This window comes from Lutjanus erythropterus, chromosome 13, assembly GCF_056507025.1.
Source record: "Lutjanus erythropterus isolate fLutEry1 chromosome 13, fLutEry1.hap2, whole genome shotgun sequence".
Taxonomy (NCBI): domain Eukaryota; kingdom Metazoa; phylum Chordata; class Actinopteri; order Lutjaniformes; family Lutjanidae; genus Lutjanus; species Lutjanus erythropterus.
In genome coordinates, this window is record NC_139329.1 from 28569589 (window position 1) to 28587576 (window position 17988).

Genomic DNA, 17988 nt, shown 5'->3' on the forward strand with positions numbered 1-17988 from the left:
TCTGAGAGGCCTCTGACAGAGCTCATGCTGCTGTGCCTGTGATTTATGGTCCAGTGTAGCGCTCAGGGAGGTTCGGAGCTGGTCCACTCATGCTGCCGTCTGGGGATGAGTAAGGCAGGGGAAACTTTTCTGACTGATATTTCCTGTGAGAAGTGTGCCCAGAGGAAGGCCTCCCAGAAGCTTTATTGAAATGATCTTGGTAGGCAGATTTTGTTTATTAGTTTAAGGAGTTAAAGATGGACATTTCTTTCCATTTACCTCCTGCAGATGGTGCTGAAAATCAATGGCATCTTTGAGGCGCGGAGAGGGAAGAAACGCATGAAGAGGGTGTCTCAGTCTACAGAGTCCAGCTCAGGGAGAGGTGAGGCTACACCAGTTTGTTTTTATCTTTCATTTGCTTCACATCAACTGTGAATTAATGGAAAACAACTTAACTCACTGCACGCACATTTTTTAAATTTGTACAGAAATCATGTCCACCTCAGCAATGCCTCCATCAAAAAGGTTGTGTTTTTGTTTGTGTTTCTTATGTGAAAACAGATCATGCTCGGGATCCAGTAATTCTTTTAAAAGCTTTCCCAACATCGCAAAGTAATTTTATCTAACATTCCTGTATCCCGTTTGTATGGAAGCCCATTTCTGCCACTAAAAGAAAAAAAAATTCCCTCATGGTAAGTTATAATTATGAAAGAAAAAGTTAAAATTATGAAATAAAAATAAAATTATGAGAGAAAGTCATTGCTATGAGATAAAAAGTCAAAATTAAGAGGTTAAAGTCATAATTATTAGATAAAAAGTAAAAAAAATATTCAATTAAAATGTCAAAATTATGAGATAAAAAGTCAAAATTAAAAGGTAAAAGTTATGAGATAAAAATAAAGTCAAATTTAAGAAATAAAATGTTGAAATTATGAGACAGTCATAATTATGAGAGAAAATTAAACATAAAATTATGAGAGAAATCATAATTAGATAAAGTCATAACTATGAGATAAAAGTCAAAATTATGAGGTAAAAGTCATAATTATGAGATAAAGAGTCAGTATTATGAGAAAAAAGTCAGAGCTTGAAATTAAGAGAAAACATCATTTTAAAAAGTTTTTTTTTATTGGTGGAAATGGGCTTCCATAATTTTTATACTTGGAAAAATGTTTCTAAACTAGTAACATTATAAGACCTTTTTCATTGGAATTATCACTGAATTCAAAGTTTGCGTCACTGCAGACACTTTTCATCAGGTAACCTGTCCCACGCCTCTCAGTTTGACCAGGAAATATGACCTTACAGGTCTAACAACATCTCATCATATGTATTCGCTTAGTTTTATGGGCAGGGTTACATTGTGAGGTCAGCTAAGGCTGACCCATGTTTTAGAGGACCGGGTGGTGTCGATGGTCGTAATGAAAGCAATGAGAGCAGATTCCATGTGCTCTGAGTTTCCTGTGATTGTTGTTTGCAGTCTCCTCACGCTCTGGTTTTCTTTTTCATTCTTTCTTCTCTTTAATTTAGTGACAGATGAGAACAGCGAGTCGGAAAGTGACACGGAGGAGAAACTAAAAGGTGAGAACAGAAAATAAATTAAATGTACGGGAGCAACATAGTGGATGCCTAGCTGTAAAAGTATTAACTAGTTTTGTGTCTCTGTAATTTCATTAGTTACAAACAATTACAATAGGAGCAAAAACAGATTGTTATCTTACAGTTTGTAGTTTTCTTTCTTTTCATTGTTCCACTGTATAGTTAGCATCAAATATATACACAGATGGAGCTGCAGGTTGACCTCACAGTGACCCTCTGTGCACAGATGACATGGATGTATTTGCATGTTTCTCTGTTTCTCAGCTCACAGCCAGCGGCTGGTGTCAGTCCAGTCCATGCTGAGGCAGACGGGGCGGTACCGGACATTGGAGAGGGATCTGATGGAGTTGCCGGAGAGGAAACTCTTTGAGTATTTCATAGTTGTCGCGCTCCACAAGACCAAGGCTGGAGTCCCATACCTGCCAGAAGTCACACAGCAGTTTCCTCTCAAGGTGAGAAGATTAGGTTACTAAAGCACTTGATTTCAGAATGAAACACTTGAAATTTTATTAAGAAAAGAAAATGCTGCTGAAAAGGAAACAGCATTTTAGCTTTCCTGCTTGACTAATACTAATAATTCAACCTGAATACACCAGTTTATGAGCACCTGGTTTGGACTTTTCAAGCTGAGAACACAGGAAATTTTACATTTATGAGAACAGCAAGAGCACGTCTTGTGCAATAAATAGGGAATAATAGCCTTGTAATTTATTAGCAGTGATACAGCTTTAAGACTGACTGAAGAAAACATTCAAAAAAACTTTAGTTTAACCAAAACAAAAGAAAAACTCATTGGTTACAGTTACTGTAAAGCAGGGACTTCTAATATGTTGATGTTCTTGTATGCGCAAAACATAAAATAACAATTTAAAAAACATTATCTTATTATCTTACTGAGGCCTTTGGCTGTTGTCACACTTACTTAAAATAGTGACACTAGTTTTATGGTGATGAACAGTGAGAGATTAGGTAGAGAATAACACCCATCTAAAATTCTGTTTAGGTAATGGTAATAGAAAAAGAAGATGTGCAGTTCTTTTTGTGGTTCAATATTCATTTCTTCGTGTAGATGTCTCAGTTGCATATTAGTCTTAAAGTATTCTAATTTGAAATAATTTGTTGTGTTAAATATATTAGTGGTCCTGTTTTTTCTTCAGCTTGAGAGGAGCTTTAAGTTCATGCGGGAGGCTGAGGACCAGCTGAAAGTCATCCCTCAGTTCTGTTTCCCCGACGCCAAAGACTGGGCGCCTGTCGACAACTTCCCCAGGTCAGTCTGATTCTCACTGCTGCCACAGCACTTAAGACATAAAAAGAAAAGTGAAACAAAACAGGGACACCGGAATTTCCCGGCAGAGTGGTAATAGCTCAGCTGTTCTGCTAATAACCACTTGTTACAGAAGAAGCTGAAAATAGAAATGACCTTGTGCCTTGTAAAGATGACTGTTCTTTCTTTAACGATAAATTGCTGGCGGTGACAAATGATTACAGGGAGAGAAGGTGGATTTAACACCTTTAGCACCTGGTTTGTTATTACAAAATCACCTCTTTCTCTTCGCTGTTTAAAATTGGCTGGATTACCCCATACCTCCTAGCTTAGCCTCTCAACGTCTGTATTGTTCTGAGAAATGATGATGTGCGCGCCGATGGTGATGGTTAATAATTACCTGGAGGCAAATGTTCAATGGGTGAGGGGCCACCAAACACACACCTGCACTGAAGTGGCTGTCAAGAAAGTGCCCATTGGCCAATGAATACCTGTCAGGTAGAGCTTAGGAGGTTTTTGTGTGGATATTTGCAGAGTAAGCCTGTCCTGAGGGACTTCTTCTGACGTACAAAGTCATACCTTTGTTTATCAAAACACAAAGTCCCAGTCCAGAATGGAAGTTTCCGTTTCCACAACAGTCTTCTCTGTGTGATTTTAACAGCTGTAAACATTTCCCAGCATGTCTAAATTACCTTATTTTCTCTCTTTTTACCCCCAGTGAGACGTTCTCATTTGTCCTGACGGGTGAGGATGGAAGCAGGAGGTTTGGCTACTGTCGGCGATTACTGGTATGCTTTTAAAATGCTGTTGGGATTGTTCAGATGTTTTGATATGGGGTTGTATGAAATACTTATCAACAGTCAGTGTATTACCTACAGTAGATGGTGGTTGGAACGCAAACAGCAGGAGTCCTGGTATAGGATGCAAATGAAATGCTGTGGTCAGCAACAAAACATATTTAGCCACTGAAAAAATTCCCACCTTTAACTGACCATCGGCGAAATCTGTACTTTTACCTCGCAGAACACAGGAGCTGCACGTCTACCACTGCCTCGATTGTTTAGTTTCTTTGTCTTATTGTGTGACTTTGATATTTTATAAGGAAAGTCACACAATGCACAATAAAACAGACTGACAGATTGGTGTTCTGCAAGGTTAAATTGAGGGAGCGATATTTGGCTTATTGGCTGATTGTTTCCTATTGGAAAAGGCTGTCTGATGGCAAGATAAAATGGTGAAATATTCTAGATATAGTGTACGATTAAACCAATATTAATGTCTTTAGGTGGGCCTTGTTTTAGGTGACTAAAGTATGTTTTGCTGCTGACCCAGTCCACAGCAGTATGTTGCTCAGCTTCTGTGCTGGTATCCCTTTTTACTTCTTCAAACTGGGAGCCTGTCAACTGTAGGTGATACACTAACTATTGATAAGTACCTCATACAACCCCATTTCAAATAATCCAAACTATCCCTTTAACATCCCTCATTAGAAACTTGTTCATCCAACTTCCTCTGCTCCTTTTGCAGTTTTTCTTTTGTTGTATAAACATGCAAGTTGTCAATAATTATTTCCTGTACATTTCTTGTTTTTCCTTTGATAAAATAATTTCTCTTCCTGAATGTACCCTTGAAGTCGAAACAAAGGCTTTGCTCTGCTCCGCTGCTTTAATCCTGTGGCTGTACTTGGGTGAGCAGTCTTGTGACACTGCAGTGTTTTGAACCTGTCTTTTTCTTGCTGGCTGTTCACAGCCCAGTGGTAAAGGCCGAAGGCTCCCTGAGGTCTACTGCATCGTGAGCCGCCTGGGCTGCTTCGACCTCTTCTCCAAGGTAGATATCATGAACTAAACACAAATACGCTAAGTTCGCACAAATACATGTGTTGCATCAAATTAAATAACATCGCACAGAACTGCTTGTGTTAAACAAACACATACTGTACATACATCCCCACCCCCCAACTAAAAGAGTACAGAGCAGTACCACCCTCGGTGCCCACAGAGCCCCACCCACCCTCCATCCGCTCTACTTTCCCACAGAGCGATGTAGTCCTGGCTCCAGTACAGAGACACATGTGAACTGCAGCTGATGTGGTTACTGCAGTGGAAAAGGTTCCCTGTATTAAGCCTTAAATTTATATGCATGTCGAACTCTGTGTACTTAAATATCCGTGCAGAGTACATATGCTACCACTACGGGTTTGTAAGGATACAGATGAGGACATAAAGGGGTAAACACAATATATCTGCTGTTATTTATGAATATATGAATATGTTCATCTGTATCAGATCATCTACGCAACAGTTTAATACTATACAGATGTGTGGATAAGTGTATAGAGGGGTACACATGATGGATTCAGGCTGTTAGCCATTTGTTGTACCGACTTTTGACAATGTTTGGCTGTCTCCACTGCATCATGGCAAGATTAAATGTGTTTGTGATGATAATGATAATAGAGTGTTGTTGACAAAAAGTCTTTCAAAGAACTCTCAGTGCATATTCTCAGTAACACTGAATGACCTCACTCTTGATTCATTTTTATGGTACTTGAATCCACCACTATTTAACTGTTAGTTTACAGAAAGAGGAGACTGTAATGTCAATGGGACTTTTAGCTAATCAAATAAGATAATGACAAAGATTAGTTAATCCGTCATTACTCCCACAACATGGACATTTGCACTGTTACAGCAGCAACAGGAATAGCCAAATGGAAAAAAAATAATTGATAAGATAAGATGGATAATTGCACACATTGTAACACCCACACAGTGTTAAGCATTATACTCAAGAGAAAACATAATATGTAATGATATAAAAAATCTATTTTAGCCATAAAGTAGTCCCACTGTGGCTCAATACACCCAGAGATATACAAGGGATATCTACCATGGTATAAATGATATTGACGGTAAAATATCTGATGGTTGTTTAAGTTAAAGGCGGATGAGCAGGATTTGTCAGCTGCGATTTGTAAACATAACATTCAAAGTTGGCTCCTCCTCCGCGCCTCCTCTTGGATGCGTGCCTACGATCTATTTATGTAGTCCCGCCCTCACAACCTGCAAACTGTTACTGGCTGGGGGTTACGCACCACTGCTTTCACTGTTGTGGCCCAGAAATGTTCCTCTGATGGCAAAACAAGAAAACACAGTGCATGGCAGGTCATAAACTGTGATATAGAGGGATTATTTTTGTATGAGTTGATGCATTGTTTTTCTACTCATTAAATCATTCAAATCATATCCAGTATATATCATCATATGGCCCAATCCTAAAATGGAAATATTCAAACTACACAAAAGGTCTAGAATAGAGGCTTTCAAAGTGAGAGGTGGGCCTCCCCACAGGGGCTCCACACATTTTCAGGGGAGGCTCAGTGAATGGAATAAATAAAAGGAGATCATCTAGAGTAGCCTAAATGTGTGTGATTTGATTAAAGAGAGAGTTCAGAGACACTGTTTTTCGCTCTTTCCCAGAATTAGAAACTAATAAATGCCTTTGGACAGTTATGTAAAACAGCAATATTAGGCTCTGTTGACACAATTGTGGAGTGTCTATGGGATCAAATCACATAAAAGAAACTAAGCAAGTAAACTAAGGGTGGGGGGCACCTTTGTCCAAGCTTTGCCTGAGGAGAGGCCCACAATCTCAAACTTTGAAAACCACTGTCCAGGCCTATTGAACCGATTATGTTAGAGCCGACTTAAAAAGATTTGATGCTCCACACATATCTGTCAAAGTCTACGGTATGATCATATAAATATTTGTCATTGCCAGTATTCAAATTACAGAGCCCGTGTTTTCCGTGTTTTCCAGATCCTGGATGAAGTGGAAAAGAGGAGGGCCATCTCCCCGGCTCTGGTGCAGCCGTTCATGAGAGGCATAATGGAGGCTCCTTTCCCTGCTCCAGGACGGACCATCACTGTCAAAAACTTCCTACCTGGCTCTGGGACAGAGGTGAGATGATGGCAGTGTCACTGTGAAAAAAAACAGTGGTACATCACCCCATTCTTAGGGGCAAAATCCTTGTTATGAATGATCACATTAATGTCTAACAGTCTTTTCTCTCCTTCTCTTTCCTACAGGTGATAGAGCTGTGTAGGCCGTCCGATTCTCGTCTGGAACATGTAGACTTTGAATGTCTCTTCTCCTCCTTGAGTCTACGTCTCCTCCTCCGAGTGTTCGCGTCTCTACTCCTGGAGCGCAGGGTCATCTTCACTGCTGACAAACTCAGGTTGGCTCCAGCAGCATATTATTACAGAGCACGGTGGTTAGTTTGATTTCCAGACCTAAAGACCATACGTTCAGTTCTTGCAACAAGCGTCGGTCCTGGGGCGGGTGGAGTCACTGCGGTATTTTAATCAGCCCGTTTAATTAATATGTCGCGATTGGATCGTTAAAGGAAGGGTTATGATGCTGAAAAGACGGAGAGTAAAGAGTTTGAAGGATCTGACAGAGAGACAAACAGTCTTAGGAAAAGAAGATCCTGACCGAGTGTGAGAGGAAGGAATGCTGTTGTGTTATACAGTCGCCTGGGGAACAATCACTTCTCGTCTGGAAAACTGTCATGGATGCCAGATAGAAGGAGTTCGGCTTGAGAGCATGACTCCAGAGCTAACACGTGTGCACGATGACGTCAGCACACCCACACACACACACACACACAACCTTTAACTGTTGTGGAACACCTGGTTCAACATGTGGGCTCAGCAGAATCAGTAACTCTGTCCTGATTTAAAAAAAAAACACCTGCCAGGTGGATCAGGAAATATAATTGCAATACATTATGTCTGTCTTTGCGCTGTTGTTTAAAAAGCGGTATAAGAAGCATTTCTCACCAGAGCTCATCAGCAGATCATGAGTCGTTGCACACTCTTCTACTGTGGAGTGGAAACTTGGCCTCGCCAATCAATTTTTTAATGAATTAACTGAGAGCAGATGCACACCCGGCAGAGATTAAGTTCACAGCGTGGGGTGAGTGTGTTTGCTGCTGCTGTATAGTTTTTATAAGTGTTACATCACTCTCCCCTTAGAGATGCTTTTTAACATTCCTCTCAGGGTAACAGCGGGTTTGTTGCAGCAACAGGAATGAACTTTTAACATTGTGTTCCAAATTAAGAAGCTGTGCTCCAGGAGAGGTTACTTTCCTCGAGGAGCTGATTAGCACCACCTTGTGGTAGAAACTAGGCTTTAAATAGAAAACCCCAGTCATAAGAGCCTGCTCTTAGGGATATATTTTGCTTTATAGAAGATTTTTGTGGCATATTTTACTGTTACTGTGAATTACATTGAGATATTACAAAGAATTTTACATCTCTGTACAGCAAGACTCTGGATTGTGGTTGTATATTAAAGTGTAAGTAGACAACTTTTTTATCAACTTACTTAAATAATGAAGTTGATTTTACAGTTTAATGGTGTTAGTATCTGTATGCCACCGGGCACCTTCTTGGGAAAACAGTATCTCCAAAGTCATCCATTGTTGTGTGCAGCAACGCTAACAATAATACCACTTGGAAAGACTATGGGGAGAGTTGAAAAGTTGTGTGTTTCCACTTTAAACTAGAACGAACCATACAGTGAATCTATGTGAAGTCACAAGTGGACAGGTTTATGGGATAACATAATACTTAAAAAGATCAACAAATAATAATATTGTTGAGCTTAAAGGTTCATTCTTGACTTTAGAAACAATAGGTGACAATCTCAGAAAAATGTCCTTTAAGTAGCTGTTCTGAAGCTTTGTCTGCATCACAGTTGTCATGAAATTGTAGATATTACCATCTTTTTTTCTCACTGCATGGTGGCTTTAATACTGAGTTTGAAAGTTCATTCTTGATCTTGGAAAGAACACAGATTTTTTTTTATTTTGTTTATTTTATTTAAAGCTACTAGAAAGGAACTTTCATATTGTATTGATTTGGGGGGGCCCTGTGGACAAAAGCACTAGTGTTTCCACCTCCATAAGCACAAAATATAACGTCAAAAATAAAATTATCTAAATAAAAATCTCCCCCTGCTTCCTTTTATCTGGCTACGATAATGCTCACTGTAACTCCAACTGGGAAAATGTAAACACAGGCTGGCTTCATCTGATTTCAAGGAGAATCCGACCTGGTGGCAGACATTAGGTATAATATAGAAATGGCCAGTCTGATGGTCTCAATTGCTCACATAGGTTTTATAGAAGCATGAGTATTAAATTGGCTGTTTCATAACCAGAGACCTGGCCAAGACAGCACACCTGTTACAGTTTAAATAGAAATAAAGCACAACAGACAGAATACAAACATCAAACAGACAAAGAAGCACGGCAGTTGCAGTTGTATTTCCAAGGTTAAGAAAGAACTTAAGATTATTGATACAATCTCCACAATAGCTGCTAAATGGACCTTGTGGTGAGATTGTTTTAATAATCTAATAATGATGTCCATTATTACACTATCTGCTGAGAGATATTCCTAAGGCAGGGTATTGTTCAAAAATGTTTGATACCAGTACCAATACCTTGGCTTCTGTACATGAGTGATACCTTCTCTGGTAATAAATTCAGTTTCACAAGAAGAAATTTACATTTCATATTACAGTACAATAACTCACTTCCAAGGAAGAAGCTGTTCAAAGACCTGGTGCTATTAAAAGAAAAACACACAAAAAAAAACAAAAAAAAAACAATGATCTGCGTCCCTGGGTGTAACAGGGTGTTTTCCTGCATACCTTCACAATGTGTAACGTTAGACAGCCAATCACCAGTATTATTAGATCTTGGTACAAGCATGATGCATGCATGGCTCACTGACACTGATGAGATTTACTCTGTAAGTATCGAATGACACAGCATTTTTTGATACTCCTCAGTATCGGAGCAATTCGGTCTGTGTCATAAAAGTATTGAAGTTTGCTACCCAGCCCCAGTACCCAGTTTTTTGGAGGCTTAAAACAATGTTTATCAACTAATTTTATTTTTATGAACATTAACCCTTTTCTTTCTCTCTTTCTGCAGCACATTGTCTCAGTGTTGTCACGCAGTAGTGGCTCTCCTCTACCCCTTCACCTGGCAGCATACGTACATCCCTGTGCTCCCGCCCTCCATGTTGGATATCGTCTGCACCCCTACCCCCTTTATCGTCGGCCTCCTCTCCAGCTCGCTGCCTCGACTCAAAGAGCTGCCCATAGAAGAGGTAAGACGAGTTTGAGTGTGCGAATGACTGCGGTGCCCTTGACTCTGGGCCTTACCTCAGAACTGAACAATACGTCCAGGAAATGACATCACTCTCCCTCTGCTCTTCCCTCAGGTCCTGGTGGTCGACCTCGGCAACAGTCGCTTCCTACGCCAGGTAGAAACCATAGAAACACGAGGAAAACAGCCACATGGAGTCACCCTTTAACTCCATTACAGATGTAGTGACTCTGCCAGATGTTATGTGAATACAATATGTTAATTCGCTGCAGTGTGTTGACTGTATTTACATCTGTGTTTTTCCCTGCACAGCTGGATGATGAGGACTCCATTCTTCCCCACAAGCTGCAGGCGGCTCTCGAGCATGTGCTGGACAAGAGGAGGGAGTTGGCTTGTGAAAAAGGAGATCTGTCCAATGGTGAGTCAGCACATCTCACATTTCACTGTTAAAATATACTGTATTTATACAATATATTTATATTTTCTTTTAGAAATAACAAATATACTAAAGTGCTGTAAAATGATCAAGAGTAAGGAAATCTTCCTTATGTTGTTGAGTATCTGGAATTTCCAGTAAATTTGGAATTTATTTTCTTACATTTGATCATTGGTATTGATCAGCAGATACTGGATGTATTCATTATTCTGTTGTACAGGGCATTTAACATCCTGCGATTTAATCTCCTTTATTTCTCTTCCCTGGTTTTCTCTTCACACAGACTCCAGTTCTCTCAGCACGGTGGTGTCAGAGGCCTTTGTGCGTTTCTTCGTGGAGATGGTGGGTCACTACTCCCTCTTCATGGGTGGAGCAGAGCGGGAGGATGAGTCCGTCTCTTCCCCCACCTTGCCCAGCCCCTCTCCTTCCACCTCCTCCTCCTTTCAGCGTGAGCCCTTCCGCAAAGCAGTTACTTCCAAGAGCTTGAGAAGGTTCTTGGAGGTGTTCATGGAGACCCAGATGTTCACCAGCTTCATCCAGGAGAGGGATCTGCGCCGGCAGGGCCTCAGAGGTACGGACATTTTATTATCTGCCGTCCTGTTGTTGTACAGTTTATAAGTTAAATGTTATCCCTTAATCCTGGAAGAAATAGTACAGTCATAACATATGTTAGAATCGATTTTATTGTTCTTCAGTATTTTGTAACATTGTCAACTCAAGATCCATATATTCACTTGTTCTTGAGCTTTAAGTCTTATCACACAGCTCTTCAACAGCAGATGAAATTTACGTAGTTTTGATGGAGCTGTAGATGTTCCAACTTTCATTATAAGGAGGACTTTTGTTAAAAGGTTCACCACATAGAAGAATCCTATTGGATTGGAAGTTACCTCACACCCAAAAGTCTTCTCTGTGACTGAGTTTGCTTGAGGTCTAACAGATGTGTTAGAAAGTGCTTTTTCTTCTTGGGCATGTGTGTCTTCATGCGTGAGCCAGAGATAAACAAAACAGTGACCCACAAATGGAAAAACAGGTCCATAACACTACTAGATGTCTAAAATTCCACAAGGTAACTTATATTTGATAACAAGGACTGTGTGACATAGTTAACTGGACCTCAAATGGAGTCTGTTTTGTCAACTGTTGTTTTCAAGAATTAAAAGTAAAGCAAAGTTCAGTGATGTAGTTTTATATGTACTCTGATTTCTCTCGAATATAAGATTTTGATATTAATGGGGCTCTCCTTAATAAATAATTAAAAGGTAAAGATTATATATGCGTCTTTTTGAAATATCATTGCAGCTTCTAAATTAAATGTGAACAGGTTGGAAATTGCCATCCACCGACAGACGCCATAAAGTTAGTTAGTTACTCACAGTCTAATGATCCACAGTGGTTTGGGTGGTAAACTTTTGCTAACTGACGTGTCATAAACAAATTCAAAACCCCCAAACAAAGCATTCCTCCATAATGAAACATCCCTCACAAACCCCCCCCCCAAAAAAATAGTAAAACAATTTATCAAACAAAAAGGTTCCTGTGATGTGAGAATCAGGTGATGTTTTACACTTGGTTTGTCAGCAAAAACTACGACTAAGAGCTACCAAACAATTTACAGTTATGTAACTGAGAACTATATCAAAGTAATGGCTCTAATAATCATGTCGGTCCATACATATTTACTCCGTACTGTTTTTTTAATCCAGTTGATAAGAGGTCTCTTTAAAACATTCACCTTGTTCTTTTATTTTCAGGTCTATTTGAGGTGAGAGCACAAGAATATCTGGACTCACTGCCCGGGAGTGAACAACGAGGAGTCAACAAGTTCCTCAAGGGTCTAGGTGAGATTTATCGTATAGCCTCGTCAATCAATTGATCAATCAGTTAATCAACTATAAAACCTGCCAGTACAGGCAGAGACACTTAGGTCACTTTATAGCAAAGCAACAATGATTCTTAAGAACCCAGACTAAAAGTGAAAGTCCATCCTGCACTCTTTCATGAATATAAATGAAATTAGCCAATCATTTTAAAGTATATTGCCATATTAGCCAATACAAGTTAGACTTTAGTCCTCTACTCAAAATAACTGCACTTAATTTTTTTGTGTCTTTAATTTCATTCACATGTGTTTCTTTTTTCAGGAAACAAGATGAAGTTCCTCTCCAAGAAATGATGCCTGGAGTCAGGATGTCATCTGTGAAAGTAGTAAAAGGCATGAAGAGGTGTGCAGTTAAAAAAAGAAGAAGAGGAAGACGCGCTCCTTGGACGTGTAGAAGATGGGGATGTGTCTTTAGGTCAAAAAGGAAAGGAAGACTGTTTGATGTGAACTGGACTCAGTTTGTGGACATGAGGGAATCTGGGGAAAGTTAGGTTTTAGCTCTCAGCTTCATTAACAAGTCATTCCATTAGTGTTGTGAAGGGTTTACTCAGCTTGGACCAAACCTCCCCTCCGGCACAATAAAGCAACGTCTCTCAGTGTCTCGTTGGACTAGTTCACAGGTTTTAATGTTTTACAGATTACCGTCAGTCCCTGCAGTGTATTACTGTACAGCACGGCACAGTGTAAATGTTTTTAGGAAGAAGGTTCTCCCTTTTTCACTGACTTCACCTCTAAACCTGTAAGAATTTGTACAATACTTTCCTATACATTCCAAGTATTTTCTATAGGAGCTTTTATAAATACAATAGTACAACTTCTTCATCAACAGGAGGCTTTTAAGTTAATTTATATCTTTTTAGAAAAACCTAATCTCTTTTTTTAAATTTCCTTCAAAGTGAGTGCAAAGAAATCTCCTGTAGTTTGTAATAGGCTTTATTTAACAGAGTCTAGTCCAGACTGTTTGTAGACCACTTTGGGTTGTTGGGTAAATGTACCACTGTTTTATGTAAATGTACTTTTATTGATAAAGGAATGAGCACCAAAAGGAAAATCAATGTGAATACATCTACCACTTGGGTTTGAGTAAAGGGTTTGGATGTTAAAAGAAGATGTATATCTTACAGTAGGCCAATCAGTATGTGTCTCACAAAAAGCAACTAGGTTTGCCTTAAACTTGATTGAAAGAACAATGAAACTTTATAAATAAAGTGATCTGAATTTTTGAATTAGACGATGACTCTTTTTTTCATAAAATATTGAAAATTCTTGTATTCTCTCAGCTTCCATCCATCCATTGTCCATTCAACTGCTTATCCTGATGGGTCGCGGGGCGGCAGGAGTTTATCCCAGCTGACATCCTGAACAATTTGCCAGTTCATCTAAGGGCTGACACACAAAGACAAACAACCACTCATGCTCACATTCACACCTAAGGGCAGTTTAGAGTTATCAGTTAACCTGTTACGCTGCATGTCTTTGGACTGTGGGAGGAAGCCAGAGTACCTGGAGAGAACCCATGCGGAGAACATGCAAACTCCACGCAGAAAGGTCCTGTCCCTGCAATAAACTCCCCAGTTGGCTGGGGGATTCAAACTCAGAACCTTCTCGCTGTGAGGCGACAGTCCTACCGACTGCACCGCCTGTGTCAACTTATAATGCTGACTTAAGATCAACTTACACTGCTACAGCTGAGAAACGGTATGTTTACTTTTTTTTTTTTTTTACTGTTGTGAGCTGACTCAATCAAATCTGTTAATTTATATCATGTTTGCTAAGTGGAACAATGTGTTACTTCTATTTTAAAAAGTTTCACAGTCTGTCACCCACCTGACAATTATCATCAATCATTAACAATAATTGGGAAAGCAGCTGATAAAAAAGGGATTCAAGTTAAATTTTAGTAAATTAAAGGTCAGCATGATAGTGTCAGCAAACTCTACTTCCCCTAAATGAATCACAAATCCTTTTAACTTTATTTTTCTCTGTATTTCACCGCTGGTCTACGCCTCTCAGTTTGGGAACCACTGCATTAAGCTAACACACTTGTAAAACATCGTATGAGGAAGCTTGTTGATTGTAGAAACTGGATCACCACTCAGATCAGAGCGCTCCAGGCGGCACATCCAGGTTTCTCAAATCCAGGAGAAGATTTTTATCCAGGATAAGGAAGGTTTAATTCCATTTAGTGTAGCAGGCCCTTTCCAGTGAGTCAACATGCACAATAGCAGCACCCTGACGCTCTTTGACCTGAATGGAACGAAACCTTAATTAGTATCCTTGGTAATGCCTGTGTTTACCCCGCTATTAAATGTCAAAATAGCTGCTGTGAAAGAGGTCTACTGAGGCCTCCTGAGTTTCCCCTTTGCTGTATGTGCTCCCTGACTTGAGTCCCATCCAGCTCAAGGGGGCGCTGTCAGCACATCCTGTTCCCTCTTTTAGGGGCAAAATTGAAAAAAAAAGGAATAGGAAATAGGAATAATGTATGAGAACATGGCTTTAATTACTAATTAATTCAAATATGAAATCTAAAACATGTTTGCATAAGCATTCACACCTTTTAATATGAAAAACTATGAATTATCACTGGTGCAGACACATAATTAGCAGATAATTAGTTAAATGGAGATCACCTGTGTGCAGCAAAGGGGTTTTAATGAGATGTTGTACAAATACACCTGTAACTGTGTAAGCATTGTTGCACTATGAAGATAAAGGAAAGGAAGGAAGAAACATGAGAACATTTCCAAGTTACTGGACAGACCCTGCAGGACAGTTAGATGGAGAGGAGGTCAGAGCAGGCTGTATTGTATGAACAGACTTTAAGTGACCAGATAATTTATCTTTCTGCAGTGGTTGTTCCTGAGAAGAGCAACATCTCACTGAGCACGACTGCTGATCAACAGCTGGTGAGTGTCAAAAGAAACTTTTAGTGGGATAGATGTGGTGAAGTGACAGGTAGCTGCTTACACTTTGAAACAACAACAATAGTAAAATTCTGGGTCACATTAGCAGTAGAAAAGTCTTACAGTGTGTGGTGTCACTGTTTGAAGTTTGAGTCTTCACTGATGTTGTACCCACAGTCTCCACTGGAGGGCTCTGTTACCCACTTCATGTTGTCCTGCATGTCGCCTCAGCAGAGTCCAAAGGTCAGAATCACATCCCAGACAATTAGGCCTGCAGGCCTTTAATGACTTACACAACATTCCCAAGTCCAACAATATCATGGCTTTTGTCTGCTAATGTGAGAATATGAATAAAGGAGGAGTGAAAACTGGGCGTGGAAAAGAAAGAGTGTTACACTAAATCTGAATAATAAAATGTAAAAACTGTTCATTTCATATCCTTAATTACCAAAACATCTGACGACAGGGATATTCTTTACAAGAGTTGAAAATCGTTTAATTATATTATATTAAATTTTGACATGGGGTGTAGTGGTTAAACAAATTAATATTGTGTTAAGAAACCTTCATATGGAACTATCAGTGGCAAGAGCACATGGTTCTAGAGGGGGTACTGCTTCAGCAAGCGATTGCAGTTAAAATCAGGGAATTGCTGCAGTCACAATTTCTTGTTAATTTTTGGATCCGTGTGTCCTGCAAAGTAAATTTTTTTCTTTTTTTTTCTTTTGTTCTGTGTTGTATTGTTGTTGTTCGTTTTTATTGTGTTTTGTTTGTATATATCTGAAGTCAAATAACAATAAAAAGTTGATTATAAAAAACAAAAATGTTATGACATTAAGCCTGAAGGGGGGAAAAAAGTAACATTAGTCTGCTGTAACATATTTAATAGCAGTGTTCAGCATTATCTGCAGGGTTAAAGTGGTGTAAACAAAGAAAAGTGGATGAAATATCAACAATTACTGTCCGCATGGCAACATAACCTTCAGTTCAATATTGATTTTTAATAACAAGAGAAAATTAGACCCTATGACCAACATTTTGCACATTTAGTGCCTAATTAAGTTTTCTTTGGGCCAAAGTTGAATAAATGTTCATTTTAAACCAAAATAGAGCTTAATAAACTTTAAAAAAGACCAAAAATGTCATTTTGAATGTAACTCATAACATTACTGCCACATACACATGTTGTTGTGTACACTCGTACTCTGGAAAAGAAGAAACTGGCTCAACGTAAAAAACAAGGTACCAATTTACATGGATCTTTTAAGTAATTCTAACTCAGCCATGAGTAAATCCCATGAGACTTAAGTAACACTAAACCCACTAGTTTGTTTGTTTTTTTTTTTACCACCAAAATGATTTGCTTTGTCCTCTACAACACTAAATTTTAATGAGCTAAATCTACTTTAAAAAAATAGCCTTGGGAAAAGTAAGTAAAAGAACTTAACTGTGTCAATTTGTGCATTACTGCCACCAACTTACTCAGAAAAACAAGTAAATATTATAGAATGAAACAAATATAAGGGCAAAGAAGTACCAGAAGCAAGTAAAATGAAAAGACTGGAATAAATTAAGTTAAAGCATTATTTAATTTAAGTAACTGTGTTAAGTGGTCAAATTACTTTATATAAGTTATTCTAATATGTTTACATTTTTCATTTCTATTCAGAAATGTCTGTGCTAATTGTTACCTTATTCTATTTTTTGTTTTAGTATTAGCAACTTAATTTACTTCAATCAGAATAAATCACACACACATTGGTGTTACTAAATGGTCAGATTATTTTATTTAAGTTATTTGAACTTCTTTATTTTGCGCTTCTACTCAGAAATGTCCATGCAGATTGACTTTTGATTGATTTTTTGAGTATTAGTAACTTAATACACTTCAGTCAGAATAAATTACATATAAATTCCAACTGTGTCAAAATGAAAATGCAAAACCAGAGTCAAACCTACATCCAAATAATGTTTTTTTAATCATAAGCAACTTTTATACTGTCATCTGTGCACAAAATAAACATCTCAACAGCACAAAAGAATAATCAGACATATCTGATTGATTATCAGAGTAGAGAAAATAGTTTCATGCATACATAGTACGTGGGTCTGTTTATATGTGTAGTATATAAACCTGCTATCATTATTATTGCAGGTTCTTTTGCTGTATTTGTAATCTATTTTTTAATTTAATGTATCTTTTACCATCTATATTTTATTTGTCCTTGCTGGTGTTGTGTTTTTAGTTTCACGTTTTAGTCTTTATTTGTTTGTTTTTGTCAATATCCACATGTGAAATGCATTTAATCACCTTTTTTGCTGCCTGTGAAGGAACTAATAAATATTATAACAGATGTGCTCAGCACTCACTCATTAGCTAAGTGATTATTTTCATGAGGTGTTGTCATGTGCGTGTGTGTGTCCCTCCTGCTGCAGGCAGTGACAGTTTCCTCAGCCTGTTCCAGTAATTTTTATTCTTGATGATATTTCCTCTGGACTCGCCCCCCCCCCCCCCTTTCACCACCCTTTCCTTTGCTTTCCTTTCCTTTTTGGAGCCCTCCTCGCCTCCTCCTCCTCCGCCTCCTCCTCCTCTCCACCCCTTCGTCATTACGTGTTGACCGGTCAGACCTGCCTCCCTGTCTCCCTCCCCTCTCCTCTCCTCCCCTCTCCTCCCCTCCTCCTTCTCTCCCTTGGTCTTTTTCTCTGGCTTTTTCCAGGCTTCATGTCATACCACGGCTAATT

At 38.9% G+C, this 17988-nt stretch overlaps 1 protein-coding gene across 1 annotated transcript in view; it reads left to right on the plus strand.

The window, feature by feature from the left end:
- Positions 1-13572, plus strand: part of LOC146316782 (DENN domain-containing protein 2A) — a 43305-nt gene extending 29733 nt beyond the window's left edge. Inside the window, exons 7-20 of the mRNA XM_084733756.1 lie at positions 268-361; positions 1510-1560; positions 1843-2030; positions 2736-2845; positions 3561-3630; positions 4592-4669; positions 6662-6802; positions 6931-7079; positions 9849-10026; positions 10141-10182; positions 10338-10443; positions 10745-11032; positions 12216-12302; positions 12606-13572. Coding sequence (XP_084589882.1) covers positions 268-361; positions 1510-1560; positions 1843-2030; positions 2736-2845; positions 3561-3630; positions 4592-4669; positions 6662-6802; positions 6931-7079; positions 9849-10026; positions 10141-10182; positions 10338-10443; positions 10745-11032; positions 12216-12302; positions 12606-12637 — 1614 coding nt within the window. The 3' untranslated portion in view covers positions 12638-13572. The remainder of the gene's footprint in view (positions 1-267; positions 362-1509; positions 1561-1842; positions 2031-2735; positions 2846-3560; positions 3631-4591; positions 4670-6661; positions 6803-6930; positions 7080-9848; positions 10027-10140; positions 10183-10337; positions 10444-10744; positions 11033-12215; positions 12303-12605) is intronic.
- Positions 13573-17988: the final 4416 nt, after the last annotated feature.